General features: G+C 33.2%; 3 protein-coding genes across 3 annotated transcripts; 2 read left to right on the forward strand and 1 right to left on the reverse strand.

The window, feature by feature from the left end:
* The first annotated feature begins 209 nt into the window (after positions 1 to 209).
* On the forward strand, positions 210 to 3031 carry LOC141677647 (uncharacterized). The gene is made up of 2 exons (XM_074483654.1): positions 210 to 2724; positions 2794 to 3031. The coding sequence occupies exon 1, from the start codon at positions 408 to 410 to the stop codon at positions 2673 to 2675; it is 2268 nt and encodes a 755-aa protein (XP_074339755.1). The 5' UTR covers positions 210 to 407; the 3' UTR covers positions 2676 to 2724; positions 2794 to 3031.
* A 1974-nt stretch (positions 3032 to 5005) lies between these two features.
* Positions 5006 to 6760, forward strand: LOC141678484 (uncharacterized). The gene is made up of 4 exons (XM_074484818.1): positions 5006 to 5261; positions 5367 to 5529; positions 6247 to 6293; positions 6443 to 6760. Exons 1-4 carry the CDS (start codon positions 5142 to 5144, stop codon positions 6596 to 6598), a joined length of 486 nt encoding a protein of 161 aa, XP_074340919.1. The 5' UTR covers positions 5006 to 5141; the 3' UTR covers positions 6599 to 6760.
* A 488-nt stretch (positions 6761 to 7248) lies between these two features.
* On the reverse strand, positions 7249 to 17492 carry LOC141678483 (uncharacterized). The gene is made up of 5 exons (XM_074484817.1): positions 17129 to 17492; positions 10662 to 10739; positions 10496 to 10580; positions 9722 to 9810; positions 7249 to 7675 (listed from the first exon to the last, which is right to left on the reverse strand). The coding sequence occupies exons 1-5, from the start codon at positions 17393 to 17395 to the stop codon at positions 7532 to 7534; spliced, it is 663 nt and encodes a 220-aa protein (XP_074340918.1). The 5' UTR covers positions 17396 to 17492; the 3' UTR covers positions 7249 to 7531.
* Positions 17493 to 18550: the final 1058 nt, after the last annotated feature.

An 18550-nucleotide genomic window follows, 5' to 3' on the forward strand; every position in this document is an offset into this window, starting at 1 on the left:
AAAGGTTTATATGTTATTTGCATCATTGCTTAAATCATGGGGACCAAAAGTCCGATTCTGACTTTTACCCCAGAAAAAAGATGATGGGCTCATATCTGGTTATTTTCAAAAAACCTGATAGCAAAAAGCCATCTACAATCTTCTACATATATCCAAGGAAAACTAACACAAAAGGCAAAACAAAATCAATTATTGACTTTGAATTGTCAAGTTAATAACAGTCAATCCAGGGAGCAAAGGAACCAATTAGATAAGTTGATGGGTCAAGTAGAATAGTGTTTAACTTCTAGTGCAGCCACATAAAAATAACATGACTCTAAGGTAGCTAAGCAAAAGTTTATGTGTTGCCTGCAAAGTTTCAAGTAGAGTTGAGGATTAGTAAGTTAAAAAAAAAAGCATACAACAAGATGGGAAAGCTAGGCTGCTCTACTGATGGCTATTTGAATGACTCGAAATTCAGTGAGCCGATGCCATGGATCGGTATCTATGTAGCAGCAGCATCTGCACTGTGCGCCTTGGCCATGTCTATTGATGCAGTCCATGCCTTTCGGTACAGAAAGTTCTGGTTCCCTTGCAAGTTTTTCTCTCTTAATGCAACAAGTTTAACTCTTATTGCAGTGGCTGGTAAACTGTCGGTGGATCTCAATACCTCCATGCCGCGATCTCAAGATCAGCTTGCGAAACTTAGCAGCACCGTGTTCATCTGTACTATCATGGGTAATTTCATGCCTTCACTAGGAACTATGGAAAATCAAGAATTATTAATGAATATTATGGCTCTGGGAATTCTTGTTTTAACTTCTATAGCGAATATCTGTATCCAATTAGGCACGGGTGTTATCTATGTTTTCTGGAAAGAACATGTATTTGTTATGGTTATGATGCTTGTTTTACTGGCAATCTTGTGTTCTTCAGCTCTAGCTGTTCCTAGTACTAAGAGTTACCTACGGATGAAATATAGTAAAATTCATAAAATAGCGGTCAGTGAATGCTCAGAGAACACAGATGTACCTTTAGTTAAGAAACTCAGAGAAAACCTGAGCAAATGTTGGATGATGGCTCATACTTGCGATCCACAGTTTGTGGTAGGGCGTTTAGCAACATGTACAGCTTCAGGGGCGTTCTGCCTTCTAACCGCTGTGACTTTAGCAGAAGCCGTACTTAGAGCCTACCTGATGCCCTGGTCTTTTAAATTTTGTCGTGGTGAATCTGAGTATAATTGGTCCACTACATTAATTTTAGAAACTCAGATCATAGGAGTGGGAGTAGGAACTATCGCGCCAGCTGCTAGATGGTTTACGGCCATACAATTTAGGTGCCTAAAGAAATTTAAAAAGGTTGACAAGACTGAGTTTCAAGTGGAGAAGTACTGGATTCAGAAGTTGCTTGAGTGGAAAGAGCGTCCATTAGCTTTACAGAGATTGGGGCGGAGAGGTAGAAGATTTGTGCAAAATCTGAAGTATCAAACTTTAAATTTCTGTATTTATATGCAGTCAGGGATCGTATTGATTAGCAAAATAGTCAGATTAATTTCAATCTTTTTTGTGGGTCAGTTATTGATGTGCTGGTACAGCTGCACCGGACTAAAGCGGTTTATCAAAAGCCAAGACACTTCTTCATGCAATGAACTAGAGCCTGTGACACAACGTAGAACTGAATTTCATCTCAGCCGTTATGTTGTGCATCTTCAAGGAGAGGAAGGATTAGTACATCTGATGATCGCACAGGACTGTGATGCTACCAATCATTGGTTTGAGATGGGGGTGAGAAAGCAGCCAAAACATCTCATACAACTCCTGGAGAAGTCTATGTATTCGAGAGAGCTCAAGGGAGTGTACGAGTTTGACAGCAACAAGGTTCCATCTCTGGATTCCGAAGATCCTCCAAATTGTTGGGCTCTTCCAGTTGTGACATTAACAGCTATTGCAGTTGCAACTCCTAATATCAGTCATCAAACAGTTAAGAAGTTGAAGTACAGTGTCCATGAAGCCTTGGTGTACATACGGGTGGTAGAAAACAACCTGGTGGACCCAAAAAAAGATTTAAAAAATTCTAGGGAAGCTGCAGAGGTTGTATGGTCTGGTATCGATCTGTGTGACAAGTGGCTAGATGTTAATTTAAGAGCAATGGCCCGTGAAGGGAAAGATCAGGACATACTTGAAGAACTGTCAAATATAGCAAAGAACAAGTTTAAAGAAGTAAAGCAGAATGACTTGAATCGATGTTTAAGTGAAGCTCCTTCGAAATGGCCTATTAATGCAATGGCTGCAAATTCTATGTACAGAATAAGTCAATCAATTCTGCAGGAGTACCAATACAAGTCTGGAGGAAGCAACGAAATGCTGTTTGAGAAGCTCTCTGTTATAATCTCTGATATTATCAGTGCTTGCCTTACTAACTTGAAACATGTGATAACCAAACATTGCAACTGCAGCTCAATTGAAAATAAAGAAGAAAACGTCCGCTACGATGTTCTGCTACTCGGCCAAACAGAAAAAATAGTGAAAAATCTTGAACTAATACCAATCCCAGGGTTGACTCCAGATATGAGGGCACACATTGATCATTGGCGTTCTCTGAGCAAGTCTAAGGGCATCCTGGACTACAGTACTGCTAGTACAGATATGAGCAGCGATTCTTTTACTTTATCTGACATGCACATATCTATTGAGTAGAATCAAATGCCTGCAGTTGGGCAAAACAAAGCTATGTCTCTGATATAAGGTATACAGCTTTGGATAAAATCATAAAACAATATGTTTCAAGATTTCTTAATCCTTGAAATAATTGCAGGGACTATTGTTCGTCAATTTTGATCAAAGGGATAGGCCAAGTACTGCTCGCCAGAGTGAGTTCATTTCTTGAATACAGCGAGCAATGTTGTGCATTGCAGCAAGCATATGACCTGTAACTACCCCGCATAGAGAATCAACTTATCCATGTATTAAGACCTATGTTAATCAATATATGCCGAGCCTTGTAAATTGTGTACAAATATGAAAATTTGCAGGTGATTGCTGCTTAATTATTAGTATTAGCTCTCTTCTCTTACAGATTACATGCGACTATAACTATTCATATGCATTACTTCGCGGCAAAGGATACCTCTTTCCACAGAAAAAAGCATCACCGTGTTAAATAGAGAGATAATGGAAGAGCATGAATTTCAGCTTCCAGTTACTTGCACGATTTTTTTTCCATTAATCAGAATTATCCGCATTTTAGAGTTCCCTGCACAATGACACTTAGTAACAGTGTTACTAGAACCATATATATCCGAGCTTACAATACAATGCTGTCGGTTGATTTTCTGGAACTGAATTCATAGTGAAGAATAAGTCTTCACTAAGACCGTTTGTATAATAAGATTTCAACCTGGCTAACGGGAATGAGAATGAGATTGCACAGCAAAAATGTACTAAATCTCATATCCATTTCCGTTGACTTCAAACCCATTATCCAACATCCACGAAGTTCACAACGATTTATGCCCAAACGAACTTGAAATGGAGTTGATTAAGAAATGTGGTAGTCCCAATCTGAGTTCTGAACAAGTCAAAGTAAAAGCAAATTTGTCTTCATCCTGCTCCAACTTGACATGACTGCAGAATAAACGATGAAACGCAGATTTATACATGGACAGGGATCTCTATCTTTGTAAGTAATCATATTTAACTCTACAACTGCATCATGGTGAAAAATTTATTGATCTGCCATTGGACGGTGGGGTTGTGGTATCGGACACTATGCTTGTCCTGATTCACATGGCGATCTGAGCATGAAACGTTGTCCCCCACAGGAAGTCCAGTCCCCTACATGCATTCCAACTCTCTGTGGGACCTCCATGTTTCAACTTGTAACATACCCGACCCTTGTCCACTGAATTAATGTCGAATTTATCCTACAAACTTGAGCTATCTCGTATATGAGTTTGTACAGATGCATCTTTCTATGTAAGCTGGAGCTCTTCTATATACATTTGGTCAATATGTAGGTTCATTTATGGATTTCAATAAAAGAACAGAACTTTTGCGAAGATTGAGCTCAAAACGCATCGTTAGCCATACATAGTTGCAACTTGAGGCGCACGACGCCCACACCAGATGATCATAATCTGGATTTTCCAGCAATACATAAGCATTGCCTCAGTGTGTTTTTTTTTAACACAACTACCATTGTAAATAGAAAGTATGACCATGGTCCATCTACTTGATGCTCAGCTAGCCATAATTTATGATACAATAGGATGAAAAATATATATATAATTTTGGTAAAAGACTCTAAAAATCATAGGGGACATCATAGACATTAAGTTTTAAATAAAAAAATTGCAAATATGTATCAAGAAATATTAGATTAAAACATAGAGAAAATTCAAAAGTAACAATACTAGAAGAAATACATATGGGGAAATCTAATAACAGAACATTGAAAAAGTTCATTGGTTCTGTTATGCTACAATTATTTTCAAAAAAATTACCTATTGTATAAAACTTTTAATAGCTCCAAGATTTATTTCAGCTATACAATCTTTTGTTATAATTTTTTTTATAAATTATTACTTTCAATTTTAATTTCTATTAAATTTATTATTTTAGGTAATGGTATTATTTTATTGGATGCTTTCAGTTGTCTTCAATATATATTTCTTCTACATTGTTGTTATTGAATTTTTTATGTTCTTGGTTTCTTAAAGAAATGAATTGGCATATTTATACTTAAAGAGTGGTCTAGTTAAGTTCTTAATCTTCTGTGGTGCTTGGTCTACCTTAGTGTCAAGAAATATCTTTCGCTTCTCATTACCTATACTCATTCCATGCATCTTACGTACCTCCATAATGCTGCTTCAATCAAAGGGTCCCTTGATTGATTAAAAAGTGATGAAGAGGGGACAAACTAGAAACCAAAAATCTCAGATTTCATTTTCCATCTTCATCCACACAAAACACTTGCATGTTCTCTATAACAGCCCTAGCAAACCTGCATTAATTGCCTTTCCTTCCCCCCCTCACTACTTATATGCTACATGGAAACTCCGAATCCTGATCAAACTCAGGACTCGTTCTTCGGCCACAAACATCTGATAATCACAGATAGTTAATTAATTATATATCCTTTTTCAGAATCATCTCTCAGACAACATGTTGAAACTTGTTTATATTCTTCCTCTAGTTCTACTTCTCACTCTGCATGCATGTAACGCTCGCCATCTAAGCTTAACTGGCAAAAGACATGGCAGAAAATCTAGCACAATTGTCAAGGTAAGCGCTCTTAGCTAGTTTCTAACCATGCAGTTAATTATAATATACTCTATCTGACATGAGAGGATACGCAACTGACTAATCTGCTTTATGTATCTGGAGCAGGATCTACATAGCAAAGAACTCTCTGGTTCTTTCATATTGACAAGCTCGGAGCCTAAAGTAGTACAAGCACGAGAAGAACACACTGCTGGTGCTAAAGAACTCACAGATACAGTGATGGGAAAAGATTTAGAGGCAATTATCCTGAAAAAAGATGATAAGAAAGGTATTGAATCAATTTTGTTCTTCCTTCATTCAGGTTAGACTATATACATAGCATGCAGAGCTAGTGCAGACCATGCAGTACTCATTAACTTATATCTGTACTACCTGATTTAACTACTGAACTCTTTTTGCCATAATCTTATCCTAATTTCAACTGCAACTTTCAGTGCAAACCCGGTCAAGCCCAAATCCTATTCCAATAAAAAATGTACTTAGGTTTGTGTAATATCTCGCTAATCTTCTTTAGAGTTCCGTGTTCAAGATATACAAGTTCTTAATGCTCGGACTCCTGACACATGCATGCCTCCTTTTCCAACTTCTAAATACAGGTCTAACATTTCTGCCATCGGTATATACCCTTGACGTATGAGTTTAAAACATATTATATTCAATAGCATAAAAGAATTTAATTTTCCCCTACCTTGGGTGACCTTGTCTAGGGAAAACAGATTTCACCGGTTTACTTGGTCCACAGGATCTCCACTTTCTGAAAACCAAAATCTCGAGCTACACATAATACAACTTAGATGTCACAACATTTATAGGTTGTACATATGAAAGTTTTAATAGTTTTAAATTTTTCTTGTTCACATAAAGTGAATATCCTAGTCAATCCTAGAAAACAAAGTTCAAAGTAATTCATTATATATACCTCAAAGCACTCAAGAACTACTACCATATATCTGACTTCAAATATTTAATTATGTTTGATGTGCAGGGGGGGAGGTTGAAATATCACATCTGAAAGAGGCAACACAGCTAGAGGTATTAAATTTAAGGTTTCATATTTTGATTGTAGATAGTGGACACGCTATAATCTATAGCCAACTCTCCTAGCATGTTTGCAAGAACATAATTGTAAAGCTCTTGCTTCTAATGTCTACATGTACACACATTCATTTGTTTTCTCTTAGGGATGGAGGAGGCAAGCAAGATCAACAATAGAATCTTCTTCAAATGAAGCCAAAGAAACTACTGACTCCAAAGAGAGCGAAATCGTAGACGATGTGGTAGCTATGGATTATGCTCAACCCCATCGAAAACCGCCTATTCACAACAGAAAACTATAGATCTCATTCATACACAACAGACATGATTGGGTGATATGTGACCAGAAAGTGCCAAACACCAATCTTTTACATATGAAAACTCTAAATTTTAATCATACCAAACACCAATCTTGTATAACCATGTCAGGTTAATTATACACTGTAAAAGAACATTATATACAATTTATTGTAACAGAACATTATACATATAAAAGGATTTACAACACCTTTAACTTTTAAGAAGTGTTTCTTAAGTAGAAAATTAGAAATTTTATTTTTATATTCCTTTGAATAATTTTGAAAACCACTCTGGAACAGAAATCAAATAGTAGCCACAGGCCAGTGTTTCTTCACTCTATAACAAGTTGTAGCTAATAGTAATATGGTGGTGATGGTCCCCTGTAGTGTCTGTTTTCTTTATATTTAATATGTTATGAATAATAGCCTGCACAGAATGGATGTCTTGTCTTTTCTTCTTGTGAACAGACACGATGTAAAGGTGTTAGTTGGTTCTCATTAATGAAGACGGTTATACTAAACTTTCTACAGTTTTAGTTGCTTTCGCAACTGTTATGGCTTCTTTTTCCTATGTATGTGCTTGAGAAGCTAGTAACTTATTACTTCTACGAAATCACAGCAAAATTTTATCAGCCACGATATTTTTCACCAAGTTCTTCCAACAAAACAAATTAGATTTATATATGAATTCGTTTACTTGTTTCCTTTATGCAACAAATTTAGGGAATTATAAAAAGAAAATAAGTCGGCCAAACTATTCCCCAAAAAAATATTGACAATATTCCAAAGCTGGAAGTCTGGAACTACACAGTAGAAGTCAATGATAATGGTGGTTTATAGTTTCAGTTTCAGGCAGACAAATTACCATACAGTCGTAGTCTCTGCGAGCCTTGCATCAGGTCCTGCTAGCGATTAATGATTTATTCACATGGCAGGTTAAGAACTGCTGCAGCTCACAATAAAAGGGTTTAGATAGTTGATAAATTCAGATGTTCTAATTCCCAGTTTCAAGTCAATCTCTCCACCTCCTAACCAAAAGAAATCGGGATTAAGTTTTACAATTGCTTCATCCAATATCACCTGTAAAAATACACGAGTTACCTGTTAAACAATTACATTGTATTCTAATAAACATATAATAGTGTATACTATTTCCTTTTTTACTAAATATATGTAAATGAACAACTATGCATTCCACATTCTCATGTTGTAGATTAGAAAAGAGTCTTCGTATGGAACAGTTGACCTCAAAATTATGTTATGTAGATGGACTAGGATAACATAACACATAAATAACACATTGCTCCTATAAATGTTTGGGCCATTTAGTATGACCAATCCAGTCGAAGTGGCTTCAACTTGAACATGCATGATGCAACTATAGTTCATTTTCCTAGTACAAAATCAAGTAGGGACGGCAACGGGTCGGAGCGGATCAGGTTTCGTAAGATCCAAATCCGATCCGTTATTTTTCGTTTCAGTTCGGTTCGATTCGGGTTCGGGTCCGGGTATTGAAAATAAAGATCAAGATCCGATCCCTCGGGTTTTTTCGGGTTTCTGGTCAGTTTCGGGTTTAATTCGGATACTTTAAAAGTAATTAATTAAAAATAAATATTATTAATAAATATGTTACATAACATATTTTCATTTAATCATAAGAATACAAAAATAGTACTTTTTATATGTATAATCGATAAAGGGTTGATGCAATAGTTGCGATCTTACTTTCCTAAATGTAGGATAAAGATCGACCCAATTATGCGTCTTCATTTGTTTAACTAAAAAAATAGAACTCTACCAATTTATGTAATTCAATATTAAATTACGTCAGGGTGGGCTAAATTTTCAGAAGGAAAGAAATTGAAAAAAGAAAGGTTTAGTTCTACGCAAAACATTTTAAAAAATAAATTTTACAAGAAGCAAGCTTGACAAGAGGGTCGAACCATGGTTGTTTATACAGAAATGAAGACCCAAAACCTGCAAGGCAGACATATCATACTCTAATATGGCTGTAATTTATTGCCTATAACCTGAATTTCAGGGTGGGCCGAGACATACCCTTGGCCCAACCTAGGTCGCCATAGTAAGAGATGGGCATTTACATCACTGTGAACGTATACATACAGTGGCTGAATAATTTAAACTCTTTCACAAACTCATGGTTTGGTCGATTTATAAGAAAGGCAAACATGTTAGCTAGTATTACCTCTTGAGTTTGCATCAAACTTATTACATAAGCTTAATAAGGTCCCTGCTAAAGCATAATTTGCTTATAAATTTTTTAATATATCAAATTAAATTTTTTTAAGGAAGTATGACTCAGAGCACAATTCATCTCTTGAAGCATCCTAATAGTTGGCTAATGGTTCACAATGCATATAAAATTGACTCGACCATAATTAAATTAAGTTTCAGAAAGTTTAACACATGTAAATGATTACCATTATTATAATTTCATGAAACATACATTTAACTTCAATTAAAGGCTAAAAGCTTCTACATCAGTGAGATGAAGGCAAGGATTATCTCCTCAAGTTCACATGACATGAATAATGAAAGAGAAGGCAAGGTCGCAAGGATGATGACTGAAATTAAAGATAAGGACCCCTTCCGCAAAACTTTTGTAAAAGAAGAGAATAGTATTCAAGGTAGGTTGTCTGATTGGGTCATATTCAACAAATATATGTGAGGTTGCTAGGAGGCTCTTTTAAAGTACCGATATTGAAATATTTAAAATAAAAAAAAGCTTCGAAGAAAAACTGTTTTCCCCAATCGAGTCAAAGCAACATTTAATTTCTCCATTTGAAGTTATTATAAGCTGATAAACTATGGCTACATTAATGAATAATGCATGAAGAAAAACAGAATAGAAGCCTAGTGATTTGGCAGGTACAAATTTCAACAAAAGGGGATGTAAATATATAGAATACTTCAAAGAATACGAAATCACTAATCAAAGTATCTAACGATAATTCAATAAAATGTATATAAACAATTATTTTTTTTAAAACATTGTTATAAACAACAACACGGGATTATATAATTAATACTATATTAAATTGCAAGGTAAAAGATTATGGAAACCCGGAATAGAGGAGGGCAAGAAGGCTACAAAAGTCAATTTACCGGAATGTCAGTTTTCATGCCGATACATGTCACTCCATTGTGTTCATAACCAGTCAACATCTGTGATGACTCCTCTGGAGCAAGCCTCACTACAGAAACAATGTATATCAAATGAAAGATACAGTAGCCAAAGCCACATATTAAGTAGATGTAAAATGTATTAGCAATTCCATCTAACGCAGCCATTAATAAATGAGTAAATAGGAAAAGACATTAACAAGATAAGATGCACTATATTTTCGAATCATACGATTTCAGTGCTGGAAAAAGACAACAAATACCGTAGGAGCTCACTTTATATGTTAGATTAACATTAGTGGGGTCTACAAACTAGATACTTGGACAGTCAACAATCAAATTCTTGATTTTCTCTACTCGTATGATAGTACATAAGAGTAAAAGGAAAAGTAAATTACTCAATAATTGTGCAGTTCCACACCCTTTTCCCATGCTGAGTCGCATCACATTTTATTTATTTATTTTTTGAATAAAGAGTTCGAAAAATCTAAATATGAAGGAAGCCATAATTAAGAGGGTGGCAAGATGCTAATTACTTCACTTAAAAGTACGGTTTAACAAGGGTACATGTTCACAGACATTAACCTTACATTTTTAGGGCTTTAAAACTTGGAAAGGAAAACCTAGAAGGATAACAGGCATGTGCTTTTCCAATTAAGTACGATATCAATATTATTATAGACACGCATATTTGGCTGCATATAAAGTTTTTAAAGTATTTATGTTAGTTTCAAGAGATTTAGAGTTTAAACTTACAATTGAATCTCTTTTTAGGTACCTTTCCATTGTTAAGACTGTATAAAAAGTTCTTCACTGCCTCGGCACTAAATCGAGCAGTATACTGCAACAAAAAGCTATAACTTAATGGCTAAAAGATTAGTGCAAATGGCTGTCATATAAATTAAATGAAAGATATACAAACCTGCACCACAACAACATAATATTTCGACATGTTACGGTTACTACAGTCTGTGATACTCGATGGAGCTTGAGTATTTACCTGCATAAGAAAGTGTTACATTAATATGATAGTACTGTTAGGGCACATCTAAATTTTTCTTCAGTTGGGAAATATACAGTGTAAGTAATTTGTGTTTGTGCAAAGTGAATTAAATAACTATATTTTCAACTGACGGCAGTTTGACAAACCTTTTTATGACGAACTAGTTTGAGTAGGAATAATCAGAAGACAAAAATTTTAATGGCTTATGCAATAAACAATTTTGTCACAGGTACCAGATTTTGCGATTACCGGGCCAAAGATGACTGACCACATCTAAGCATAAATAATCTTCCTGAATGAAAAAGCACGATTTGAGTTGGGGATATATCAATCCTAAATCTACAGACAAGTTAACCATGCAGTATCCCAATGATCGAATTACAAGCACTTTGGCAAGTTGCTTCAACCGGTCTTTCAGTCATGTAAATATAATCGTTTGTTGTACAAAAATGAGATAAAATTTCTTATCTCGACATACAACTATTAAACATTTGCTATTTAAGTAGCAAGTATAAAATTTTTAATCTATTTTACCTGCTATTGGACTTTTACTCTACCAAGCTGATAGATGTACATTGTTACAGCTTATAATGGTACAATGTTCTACATTCTGCTCCTCTTGTCGGGATGACGAAGATACATGACACACTCTTGCTTGTAGCAACTAATACAATTTTTTTCTTGGGCAATATCAATAATACAATTATGATACTCATGTTTGTTAAATATAATATATGATCCATTTAATCCCTCGTATTAACATGTTTGAACTTTAAAGTTAAGAAAAATGGGTAACTTAACACAGGATGTCTCGAGCTCCAACCCTCCTACTCTTAGTACTATCAAATTCATCATTTGGACACTATGCACTTCAAATGATCCACTCTTCAACCAAAAAGGGTACGTTAAAATAAAACCCTTTACCCAACATCTTGAGGTTTCAGGAGAGCTATCAACTTTATGCTTAAAGAATCTCCAATAAAGGCACCCTAATGTAGGACAAGGGTAAACGGAAGGGTTAAACAAGGGGAATAAGGTCTATCTTCACAGAGAATCAGCAAGAAACACACAAATCCGCATATTCGATTCATATTAATCAATTATATTCCATAATAAAATTACAACCGTTTATATAAAAATCCTAAACTTGGTGAACAACTAAAATCCTAAAAATAGCAAATCAGCCCTAATTAATATCTATTGCCTAAAAATTCTCAACTACTATATTTAATAAAACTGATACATATCTAATTCTAATATATATAAGTAACAATATAAATAATTAGTAAGTAACTCAATTATTCTATGCTCCACATCATTCTCCTCTACTTTAAAAAAAAACTCGGCCATGAATTTTACAATAAAGAAGAATCAACAATCCACGAAAACGACTCTCACTCTACGCGCATCGAACATGTACTTTCGGATGCCATCGAGATACATTATGTACATGTTTGACTTTGTAAAACCATTGAGGAATAATAAAGTAGTCAATACGAGTTGTTTGAAAACTCTCTTTGATGCATCCGAGGAGTGACTTTGAGTCATTAATATCCCCATGTACAATCCTCACATCATCAACATCACCAAAATGTACCTCGTGTATCGGAACAACCACCCGAATACCCGATGATAAATATGTTCTTCATCCTCGACTTGTGGCTTATTGTCAACGTATGCATCATGCTCCACTTGTTAACTTCCTTTACGACTTCAGTAGTTGGCTGCACCACTTCCAATATAGCAATCAGGTCTTTACATAAATCTTTTATCTTCTCAGTTAAATCTTTCATGCTCATATTTCAAACATTCAATTAAACCATCATAATATTGCCACTTCTCGTATGATATTATATAATCAGTACTGTATGGATCCAATAATATAAGTAAAATAGACAAGGCTAAACGATTTGTTTCAGCAGTCAGCACAACATATTTCAAAATCAATTGCTTCGGGGGTTTTAATCATTATTTTCCTCATCAGGAATTACGGGGCTGTTCTGTTGCTTGAGAATGTTTGGGGCTACTGTGAACGGCTGATGGCTGCTGGAGCAGTTTCTAGTGGCTGCTTGGAATGCTGGTAGACTGTCGGTGACTATTCTGAAGTGTTTAATGAATTTTCCAAGACACAGAATGGGCGGGCAGTGATTTTGTGTGATTGGAGGTTAGTTTTGGTAATGGAATGGCCTGATATGGTGTTTGGGTAGAGGAACGGTGGCTCTTGATACCACTTGATGTAGGACAAGGGTAAATGGAAGGGTTAAACAAGGGGAATAAGGCCTATATCCGCAGAGAATCACAAGAAACACACAAAAATCCGCAGATTCAATTCATATTAATCAACTCTATTCCATAATAAAGATTATAATTGTTTATATAAAATCCTAAACTTGTTGAACAAGTAAGATCCTAAAAAATAGCAAACTAGTTCTAATCTCTTCTATATATAATAGGAGAACAAGTGATTAATATTCATGAGATTAAAAAGTCTCATTGAAAAGACTAAATTACCCCTGTTTTTAATATTTATATAAAAGATGTGGTTTGTAAGAATCGAACTCAAGATATTTCATTCACCTAAACAACCTCATACCACTACACCATATTGTCATATGTGTTTTTTATCATACGCATAATATGTAAGTGTGCTAAATAAAAATATTTTATTTAACTTTAAAGGTAGTTACTTGAATTCCGCAAAAAAAAAGATAATTACTTGAATATTTGAACAACTAATTTTTAAAAAATGAATTCCAAATATAAATTTAAGCATAGTACATAAATGGATTATTATCTTATTTATTAATCATTTTTTAGTTTGAAAATATAACTCATATATTTTTAACATATTTTTTATTATAAAAAGTAATTAAAATGTACATATATAATTTTTTTAAAAAATATTGAAAATAGAATCGCTTATATATATAAATAATCTATATCGGTATTGCATATTTAGATAAGTTCGAATTATAATAAGTCAATGCAGTTTAGTTTATTTTGAATTTAAAGTCATAACTTGGCCTATTGTTAAAAAAATACCCGAAATTTGACTACATGACTCGGCCGAAAAACATCATCACATTCTACGTTTAGTATATTTAAATTACAAGCTCGACGAGAATATCTTACCAATAATGTGAATTAATTTTTAAAATCTTATGTTAATATATATTAATGTGGTTAAGGTCTTTATAGGATCAAGTCAATTGATTATTTGTATTAAAATTACTAACTTAAATGGTAGCACATTATTATTTTTGGGAGTTGTCCCGATTTTAAAAATATTCAAACTTTTATATGAAATCTCACGATATTTGTTAAAACTACGATGATATATTAAATCGATTAATTTTTCATTTTTCACTTTAAAAAAAACTAGATCTTTAAAAAGAATTTTTTTAGATAAGCAATATTCATTGATCAAGATAATATTGTACAAATATTTTGAATTATTTTAATATTTTAAATTATTCAAATAAAAGTTATATATATATTGTAGCATTTGATTCAATGCATTTTATACTATTTAAAGAAAAAATATATATTGTTCAATAATTTGAAGGAATTAACCAGTTCAACTGATATTTATAAAACTTTATCGAATTGAAAGATATTTAATTTTAGGAGAATAGTATACAATGTTATCAAATTAGTATATGATGAAATATTAGAGTCGTAATGAAAGAAACTTAAAAACGGTTTAAATAACGATATAATTACAATCTTTCCTTCGAATTCTTGAAAAACAATCATGAATATCAATAATAAGTCTTTACAATTTATAATTTAATTTTATGTTACAACCATGATTGATACTCGGTTGCGTAAAAATAGATATGGATTGTTTTTTTATCGTAGATAACCCGCAGCCGCTAACCTTCGGGTGCGTACTGGGTACAATTAAGCGATAGATTCTGACTCAGGAGGCATAATCATAAATTCTCCTCCCGTGGAATTCGAACCTGTGACCAAGAGAATAGTTATCCTATCTTTAACCAACTGAGCCAACCCTTGGACTGTTTGTCAGTGATAATGTGAATATCATATATAAATTATTACAAGTCATTCTGACTTCACTTATGCATTTTTTATTTTTTTTAAATTGAGTAAGTTAATTGTAAGTTAGTAGCGAACTCAGTAATAATATAGACAATTACAATAGTATTTAAATAAAATTCAAAATTTTTTGGTTAACTCTGTATTCAACATATACTTTAATTTTTAACTTTTTCTTTTTAAACATAGTAACAACATTGTACAAATTAAGTTTAATCATTTTGTTTTAAACGTACACTAATTATCCTGTTTATATTTATTCATTAAATACAAATTATACAACACAAACAAGAATATATATATATATATTTTTTGTTTATGAGCTATATTAGAAATATTGTGTAATTTGGTAATGTCTTCTATGAAAACAATACACATTGATAAACAATCAACTTGTATTTGATATACGTTAGACATTGTACAACATTTACAAATAATAAAACAATAAATAAAAAAACTCTAGAAAATGACCCGTGCCTCGCACGGGTTATTATGCTAGTTAATATCTATTGCCTAAAAACTATCTACTTGTTATATTTAATAAAACTGATACTTATCTAATTCTAATATATTTAAATAACAATATAAGTAATTAGTAAGTAATTCAATTATTTTATGCTTTGCCTCACACCCCTCGTGTCCAACATACCATATATAATGTATTTTATTTTATTGTTCATCCATGTCATATTTGGCACCTTCATAGTCCGCACCCCAAATAAGGTGCTTAGATGGTCTCCAAACAAATAATAAAAAACTAGATATAATAAAATAGATATGGAAAATGTATACCTTTAGTCCAAGTACATATTTGGGATTTTTTCATTTAAAGGGGGTGCAAAGAGAGTGCCAAAAATTGGCAACTTCACTTAGAACCCTTGAAACTCCAATAGGAACGCACCCAAGAGTGAGCCACAGGTTTTGGCACCCCCTCCCAAGAGTGAGCCACAGGTTTTGGCACCCCTCTTGGAGATGCTATACGACCAAGTCTAATTATGTTAACGCGCAAAAATTGCAACTTCTAAACTACTCCAAGTAGTAAATATAATTTATTAAGAAACACCCCACACACACATAAATATGGTTTAAATGAAACAACAACCAAATTAAAATGCTAACAAATTGGAACAACTAAGGTTCGACATATTTATAACTGGGATACAACATACCCAATATAGGAACAAGAACAGGGTTTCACAAGGTATACATCACGTACACATATATATGACATACAATTCAACATACCATAGTCCTTACATAAGTAACGCCTAACATTATTATATTGTTGAACCCCAATTATATACTCCCTCTGTTTTTTCTTGTCGCTTTTACTTTTGCACACATTTCAAATTGCTTTGACCGGCTAGTTAGAATTATCGTTTGTAAAATTTTCTTTTTTAAAATAAAAGTAGACAACTTATATTTTAATTCACAAAAAGAAAATTTTTAAAATTATCTTTCTAACTAGCATGTCAAAACACATTGAAATGTGTGCAACAGTCAAAATGACAAATAAAAAAAAAACAGAGGGAGCACTAGCTTATAACATGTGCAGTGCACGGATTTTTTAATATTTTATAATAATATTGAAATAATTTAACAAGGTTTTAATACAAAAAATATTGTATTCTAATAGGATTCTATCATTTGTAATAATTTGTAATTCCAAAACATAACTATTTGAATTAGAAAGCCCATTAATAAAGGCCAATAATACCGATCAACCTACCAACAAATTATCTTTAGTTCTGCTATACTATAGTAGTATAAATGTGTTAAACCTTGGGGGTTCTCGATTAGTTGGTTGTCAAATTGGTCCTTATATAAAATGCCTCTCTAAAACCATCTCCTACTTGATAACGATAACGTATTAACTAGATTGATAAAAAAAATATATTGGTCCCAAAGTCGGAAGTCAGAGTCGGTGTTAATTTTAATATCCCCTGGTTTTTTAAGTCTAATCTCGCGTAAACTAATATTGTGACTGAAATTTTTCACATACTTGATGAATTTATAAAACATTTCATAACACTAGTTTTTGGTAGGTCTGTTGGTCTAATAAATCATAATCTTCTCGTGTTGTCAAATTTATGGAAAGTGGTGTTAGCGTATAAGATCACGTGCGAGCCTTAGATGAGCAGGTTACTGAATAAGTGGTGATACTTGAAGAACTTAATATAATTAACAAATAATTTATGAGGTGAAAGCATTAACATACATGATTGTTGATAAATCTTGTAAAAAGTGAAAAAACTATTAACATACATAAATGCATTTAGCGATTTAAAACAGAGTATTAACAAGTGGTGAATAGAAGGGGGGGATACCAGAACAATGCTCTTGCAAAGATGATGAATAGAAGCAGCACCAAGAACATCACGTCTAGTTTCAAAACTCCAATCATAATAATCGAAAGTTACTCTCTTGAATTTAAAGTCTTTCACTCCATTTTCTAGTAACAAACTAGACAAACGAGTGGTCGTGCCGCCGGAGATATCAGCTTCGCCGCCGACGCGGAGTTCGAGGTCGGATATACGTTGGAGAATTTGGGTTTGGACGCGCTCCAGCTCCGATAATGCTGCCGGCGTCTCCATGTATCTCTATTTTTTTTGTTTTGCTATTCGGTTTGTTCTCTAATTTCTTCAGATTACAAGTATGAGCTAATCGTCGAAGTCGTAGAGTTCACGAAACCTGTGATTTCCAGAAAAATTGATAAAAATAACAGATTTTTTTAAAAAATTAACAAAAATAATTATTTTTAAAAAAATGACCGATTTCAGAAATTGATAATTTTTGTTAATTTTATTTTAAAAAGGGTAAAGTTGTCTTTCTCCCTGATTTCGATTAATCAATTTTTTATACTTCCTAATTATATCAGATTTATAATTACCCCAATGCACTACTCGAAAAATCGTTTTAATTTTAGTGTCTCAACGAGTACATATGCAAAAAAAACCCATCGCGCATGGTTTTATTCGAACTTTAAAAAACTCGGGTTTTTTAAAACGGATTTCCCCGGGCTTTTTTAAAAATCAGGCTGGGACGGGCTTCCTAAGATATATAAGACCCGTTTTGGGCCCGCGGGTCGGGCCTGATCGGGCTGAACCGAACTTTATCCGGACTTTTTATTTATATAATAAAAATTATCTTAATATTTTATAACTCGAATTATGAGTTTTTTAAATACCGAAGAAAATAATATCTCGATATATCAGATAGAGTAGTTTAGATACCGAAATAAATAATTATTTTTTAATATAATATATAAATAATCATATATACCTTAATTGCTTTTAAAATTATAATATAATTTTTTTAAAATTATAAAAAAGTATTGTATATTTTCAAATTTTATATAAAAAAATCGGTTTTTTAATCATACTTTTCAGAATGCCCGGGTTTTTATCCGGGCGGAACCGGGCTTTTATCCAGATTTTGTTAAATACGGGCTTTTATCCGGATTTTTCGGGTTTTGGACCGGACCGGATTTTTGAGAAAAAAGGAGGTCAATTTAATGCCCGCCGTTCAAAATACGTTTTTTCTTAAAATTGGTTGAAAATCGGCTGATTCGGTCAAAGAGTGAAAATTAAATGAAAAAATACTTTTTAAGAAAAAATAAAATTAAAATTTAAAATAATAGTTAACATTTAATAATAATATATTCAGCTATATTGACTATTGTAAACTCGTAAATACTCGTACAGTTATCTAAATCTCTAACAATTGAATTAATTTCTTTAATTGAATTA

Source organism: Apium graveolens, chromosome 8, assembly GCF_009905375.1.
Source record: "Apium graveolens cultivar Ventura chromosome 8, ASM990537v1, whole genome shotgun sequence".
Lineage (NCBI taxonomy): Eukaryota > Viridiplantae > Streptophyta > Magnoliopsida > Apiales > Apiaceae > Apium > Apium graveolens.

Excerpts from the sequence above, each read along its gene's own strand:
- LOC141677647 (XM_074483654.1), top strand. The coding sequence starts at position 408 with ATGGGAAAGCTAGGCTGCTCTACTGATGGCTATTTGAATGACTCGAAA.
- LOC141678484 (XM_074484818.1), top strand. The coding sequence starts at position 5,142 with ATGTTGAAACTTGTTTATATTCTTCCTCTAGTTCTACTTCTCACTCTG. Across the intron at positions 5,262-5,366 it reads AATCTAGCACAATTGTCAAG|GATCTACATAGCAAAGAACT; the intron begins GTAAGCGCTCTT and ends TATCTGGAGCAG. Across the intron at positions 5,530-6,246 it reads GAAAAAAGATGATAAGAAAG|GGGGGGAGGTTGAAATATCA; the intron begins GTATTGAATCAA and ends TTTGATGTGCAG.
- LOC141678483 (XM_074484817.1), bottom strand. The coding sequence starts at position 17,395 with ATGGAGACGCCGGCAGCATTATCGGAGCTGGAGCGCGTCCAAACCCAA. Across the intron at positions 10,581-10,661 it reads ATTATGTTGTTGTGGTGCAG|TATACTGCTCGATTTAGTGC; the intron begins GTTTGTATATCT and ends TTTTTGTTGCAG. Across the intron at positions 7,676-9,721 it reads GCATGAAAACTGACATTCCG|GTGATATTGGATGAAGCAAT; the intron begins GTAAATTGACTT and ends GTATTTTTACAG.